This window comes from Brassica oleracea, chromosome C7, assembly GCF_000695525.1.
Source record: "Brassica oleracea var. oleracea cultivar TO1000 chromosome C7, BOL, whole genome shotgun sequence".
Lineage (NCBI taxonomy): Eukaryota > Viridiplantae > Streptophyta > Magnoliopsida > Brassicales > Brassicaceae > Brassica > Brassica oleracea.
Genome location: NC_027754.1, coordinates 14,842,437 through 14,848,619, shown reverse-complemented (window position 1 = coordinate 14,848,619; position 6,183 = coordinate 14,842,437). Strand labels below are relative to the sequence as shown.

Below are 6,183 nucleotides of genomic sequence, written 5' to 3'. Positions count from 1 at the left end.
TTTTAATTGATAAGGTATAGGATAACACAATCTTCATGATTTAGAACATGATTTTCTCTCACTTTTACTAAGTACATTTGCATATTTTAGGCTAGAATAGAAAAGAACCATGAGGTTTTAGAGATTGGATGTGGATGGGGAACTTTGGCCATTGAAGTTGTGAAAAACACTGGATGTAAATACACTGGTATTACACTATCTATCGAACAGCTTAAATATGCAGAAGAAAAGGTTAAAGAAGCTGGACTTCAGGTTTGTGTTGAACAATCCATTGATTGATTTTTTTATTTATGATCCCACCAAAAGGCTATAACTAAGGATATAACATATGAATCACCAGGATCGGATTACATTTGAGCTTTGCGATTATCGTCAACTATCTGATGCTAAAAAATATGACAGAATCATATCTTGGTAATACATTTATTTCTTCTCTATTGTATAGAACTGCTTAACCTGTTTTATGAGTCTATAACAGCAGTTTTGGAATGTTGTTCAGTGAGATGATAGAACATGTTGGCCACGAGTTTATGGATACATTCTTCAGTCACTGTGAAGCTGCGCTTGCAGAAGACGGGATCTTTGTCTTGCAGGTAACACTTGTTTCTTTCATTCATATTTCCCTTGGATCACGTATCATAATAACAGTTCATAACCTTTGACAGTTTTTAATGTTTACCTATAATAACAGTTCATATCGATACCCGAAGAGCGTTACAATGAGTACAGACTAAACTCGGATTTCATAAAAGAATACATATTCCCCGGTGGATGCCTTCCTTCCTTAGCCAGAGTTATTTCTGCCATGGCCTCTTCTTCTCGGTTGAGGTAAAGTCTTTTTTCTTTATCAGAGTTTAGCTTGAAATATATGTATTTTCTCTACTCTCTTCCTAACCTAAGAAAATACAGCGTAGAAAATGTTGAGAACATTGGGCTTCATTACTACCAAACATTGAGATGCTGGAGGAAGAACTTCTTGGAAAATCAAAAGTAAAATCTGTATTAAGAACTTTTATTTTTATGGTTGGAATCTTTACATTTGCACTCGTATCCCATAAAAAAATATTGTTATTTGTAAACAGACAAATCATGGATCTTGGATTCGATGATAAGTTCATAAGGACGTGGGAATATTACTTCGACTATTGTGCAGCTGGTTTCAAGACTCTTACTCTTGAAGACTACCAGGTAACACATTAAACATAAACGTAACCATGCCTTTTTTCCTCAGTGTCACTAAAAAAATACTACTTGATTGAATAGCTTCATCCGTTTGCACAACATTGTAGGTAGTGTTCTCACGTCCAGGGAATGTAGCTGCATTCGGAGATCCATTCCGTAACTTCCCTTCTGCTCATAATTAAATAAGAGTAGAAGAACCCTTTCAACACTTTTTAAGTACTACTCTCATTTCTTGTGCTGTTTCCTATTCATAGTTTGCGTGTGAAAGCATCTGTAAACTTAAATAACTTATTCTACATCAAAAAAATCATATAACCGCCTTAAATAATGTGTTTTGATTTTTTTTCTCAAGCTGTTATGGACTGATTCACTTTCATAAGACCTTGAAAAAAAACTATTATACAACATTAGGCAGCTAATACATGATCTTTAGTAAGAACAGCCTTGGCCTCTTGGTGATAGGTTTCTTCCTTTTTATTATGGCCACTTTTAAGAGTCCATATTGCAAGGGATATCTTTAGAAATTACGAAATAGAACATTGAACTTTTAGTCAAATCATAGCTGCATGTTATTTTCACAAATATACATTTTCCTAAAATCCATAACTTCAGAGAACCTATACAATTATGCAGTTCTAAAATTGTGCTACCGTACTCGTTAATTTTTTTATACTGTGTTTGGCAGGCGATAGCAGGATATTACATGATTTGGTAAAGCCGTAACCACTGATTTGATAATCACCTCCTTCCCCCTTTTGGTAAAGAACTTAAAAGTCCATCCATTAACTATGTTGTTTAAACGATCATGTATAAAACCCAAAACCCGTATTTTCAATCCTCCCAGATTCTCTGGTATTTCCAAATATGATCTTATCCCGCCTACATTCTGTATCCCTAAATTATCACGCATATCATGCCGAGTGGACTCCTCAATCTTATATCCAAATTGAATGGACGATTTCAGGAAAATTATCAGCTGGCCCGATAATTCATCATATTCCTTTAAGATCCTTAAAATAGTTTGACATTCATCCTTTTGGGCCCTACAAAAAAATAAGCTATCGCCTACAAAGAGTATGTGAGATATCGGAGTACAGGACCTAGCCACTTATATCCCCATTAGTTGTTTCTCTCTCTTTGCGTTTTTAATATCTACGATTAAAGCCTCTGTGCACATGATAAATCTTAGTAAAGCTAAGGGAGAAGACTTCTCAAGAAAAATTAGTCAAATCCACAAAAGATCAAACATTACATAATTTCAAACATATAATTTTTTTCATTAAAGTCTTTTCGGAAATCTCCGAAGACTTCTCGGGTAGACTTAAATTTTAAGCGAAAAATTTTAAGCAGTAAATTAAAATATAAACGGAAATTTAAGCGAACAATTAAAATTTAAGCAGGAAACTTAAATTTTAAGTGAAAATTTAAATTTTAAATTTCATGAAAGTTAAAAGTATATCTTACGATTTAAGAAGACACATTAAATAACATGACTTTATATTCTTGAAGATACTTAACACCTTTAAAAGTTAAAAATATATTTTGAAGTTGAAAATACAAGGTTTACAAAAACTAACGTAGAAGACTTTTGGGGAAATCATTTCTCATTAGCTAGAAACATTAATAAACATGAATGTTGATAACTTCATAATTATCACCAATTAAGTTATGAATTAATTCAGTAGCCTCTATATTGACTAATATACATGAATTAACAAGAAAAGATTAAAAAGTTTTTATTTATTTTAGAAAAAAGTGAAATTTTATTAAACATTAACCCAAAGAATACTTCTAAGAAGCCTACCATTTCTGTCATTTTTGCAGCCGCAAATTTACAAAGGAAGCCTTCCAAGGAAGTCAAATCTACATAAGACTTCTCGAAAGTCTTCCTTTGTAAATATTGGCTTACTTTTGATTTTGAAATTTTTTCGAAAATACCAGAGAAGACTTCAGATAAACATGTTAATTTTACAATTGCTCGAATTGTGTCAGAAATTTGACTTTCTGGAAAGTCTTCTCAACTATCACATTAAACTTTCTCACTGTCGGTAAAAGTCTACGTAAGTTACTTTTGCAACCGACCCATATTTGTCTTTTTGAGAAAAAACTTCGACGGAAGTCTTCTATCATAACAAATGTTTGACCAGAATCACAGAATAAAAATCTGGAAGTCTTCTAGGAAAGTCTTCTAGAAGTCTTTCATCAAATTAAAATTAAATGTTTAAGTTTTAATTATCAATTGTAAAACTCACCTACGCAGACTTCCGCCGACTTCCGCCGACAGTGAGAAAACTTCCACCGACAGTTGAGAAAACTTCCACCGACAGTTGAGAAAACTTCCCTAGAAATCTTCTATAGAAAGTCAAATTTCTGACAAAATTTGGTCAATTTTAAAACTAGTTGGTAATCCAAAAATACTTCCTAGGAAGTCTATTCGTTTTTTTTTTTGTTAACAAAGAAAAGTTGGAAGACTTCTAGAGAATTATTTTCTAAAAGGAAACACAAAAATTCAATTGTAAAACTAAGCTATGAATTGAGTATAAGTCTTCTGTAGTAGTCTTCTCCACGAAACAGATCTAAAAAAAATTCAAAAATCATTCTTAGATCCAGTGAGGTTCATGTTTTGCTTCTCCAAGCACACATCACTTCTTATTGAAAGATACCCACTAGTTCTTGACCAAGAATTATGAACTTGAGTAACTCTAATAAACTTATAAATTTTGAAATAAAAAATTAGGATTTTTGGATGAAATATGAGAGGAAATGAAAGGAAAATGGTTTGAGTCGGTAAGAAATAAAAATATGAAGATGTAGATATTGATTTTATGTACATTTATAGCTTTAAATTGATTGTTCATGGTGGTTGGTGTATTGACAATAATGACAATGTTGTAAATAAAAGAGGACGATGATGATTGAGTATTTTTTTTTGTCAACAACAAACAGATTCATATAGACTCTGTAAACCAAACTGGTAGCTCCGCGTCCATATGGATAACAAAAGACGATTGATTTCTTGCACTGCGTGCTAGACTGTCTGCCATTTAATTTTGCGTCTGTGGTATATGGATGATCTCTAAACTGTTGAAACTTCCCTTCAATAACTTTATATCATCCAAATAACTTGCAATGGCTGGTCACTCTTCAGGTTCAGAAATCATCTTCACCAATTGGGAACAATCTGTTGCAAATGTGACGTTTAACTGTCTTAGATTCTTCATACATTTCATAGCCCAAATAAAAGCTTATATCTCCGAATGAAGATGATGATTGAGTAAAATAAGCATTTTCAAAAGAAAAAAAAAGAAAAAAAAAATATTGAGATTTTCGTTAATAATTCAAAATTTCTTGAGTGAATATGAAAAATGAAAGTTCCAAAAAAAATCATTGGTTAGTTTTACATTTGACTTTTTATTTAGAGTCGTTTTTGCAAAAATCCCTTATATATAAAAATCATTTTAGATTAATAACTTAACATACATTATTTTAAAGACATAAAATTGTATTTACTTAAATTATAAATAAATAATATATAATATGTTTTCATAACATTTTGATATTAGTAACTATGAAATACTTTTATACAAGATTGAAATTATTAACATATTTTAAATTTTGGATTAACAATTATGATGACAAAAAGAAAAGATCAACAATTATATATTATCTAAATAGTTAATTTTAAAATATAATTTTTGATAAAAATAGTCTCTCACTTTCGAAGCATATATCAGAATCAAGTTATGCTTAATTTAAATTATTATTGTAACAATATTTGTTAAAATTAGGTAGACCATAACATTAACACATCACAATATGAGCAGGCGACGTTGACAAATGTAAGATAGATAATCTTGTCTTTTTGGTAAAGGATTCGACTAATCTTGTTTGATAGTCGAATTAATTTTGAACAAACCAAAAAAAAAAAATTAAATATTGAACGAACCAAACAAAATAATAATAATTAAATTTTACCGAAATAATAATAATAATTAAATATTGAACGAACCATCTGGACATTACACAGTATTGACTTGTCACATATCCACGCAAAAAAATTAAATACTTTTTAAAAACCAATTGGTTGTTGTGTGCGAAGATCAAGCATAACTACCCAATATCTATACATGTAGGTCCGCCTCTAGCCATGCTTCTTGACATAAAGCTTTAGAATGAGAATCACGTTATCTATCTGTAATCATTAATGTGAGTCAAATATAAATGTCTCTCCGGACTTGCCTTTAGCTTCTGCCTAATCACATTATCTGTTATAAGTATAAGCAGGGTATGAGCGAATGTAATTTTGTTTCCACAAGTCCCATCTTGAGATCAAATCTACTTTGTGCCAGGAAAAGAAGACTAAGGTACTTTTCTCGTCTACATTTCATTGATTCCTTTTATCGTCGGTTTTGTCCAAGAATTTCAAGAAAATAACTTTTGAATAGGAAATAAAAGGAATAAAATGAAAGTGGCGGTGATCGGAGGTGGAGTAAGTGGGTTAGGAAGTGCCTACGTTCTTGCAAGGGAAGATGGAATCAAGGAGGTGGTGTTGTTTGAAAAGGAGGAATCGTTTTTTGGAGGCCATGGTAAAACGATGCGTTTGGAAGGAGTTGATTTAGACATTGGATTCATAGTCTTCAATGTTGGGTCCCTCCTAGATGGAGAGGACCAATTGGGGTGAACTTAAGAAATAATAATGTTTCCCCTTTGTCACTAGACACATATATAATAGAGTTTTGACAAAAAGAAGAGAGAGAAAAAGGAGAAAAAGAGAGAGAAGGAGAAAACTCGTAAGGTGTTTTCAAGACTGGATTTGGAGGGTCAAACGGATCCTGATCGGGCTGATATTTTGTGGGAAGCTTCTTCAGTCAGTGGGTTAGAGGTTCACCGAAGGGATTTGGATTTCAACGGTTGGATCTTCTGTTGTCTGGGTTTTCTTGAAGCTGGTCGCCATAGTTCTTCAGCAGAGCAGTCTTGGGTGTTTGGTAAATCCAACGGTGA

The 6,183-nt window shown here is 32.2% G+C and overlaps 1 protein-coding gene across 1 annotated transcript in view; it reads left to right on the top strand.

Moving 5' to 3' along the window:
- LOC106301168 overlaps positions 1-2,011 on the top strand; it is a gene marked incomplete in the record, with an annotated part of 10,172 nt that extends 8,161 nt beyond the window's left edge. The window contains 8 exon segments of the mRNA XM_013737513.1: positions 91-252; positions 341-414; positions 500-593; positions 692-828; positions 910-990; positions 1,083-1,188; positions 1,290-1,398; positions 1,868-2,011. Of these exon segments, the coding sequence (XP_013592967.1) occupies positions 91-252; positions 341-414; positions 500-593; positions 692-828; positions 910-990; positions 1,083-1,188; positions 1,290-1,364 (729 nt within the window).
- Between the last annotated feature and the right edge of the window lie 4,172 nt (positions 2,012-6,183).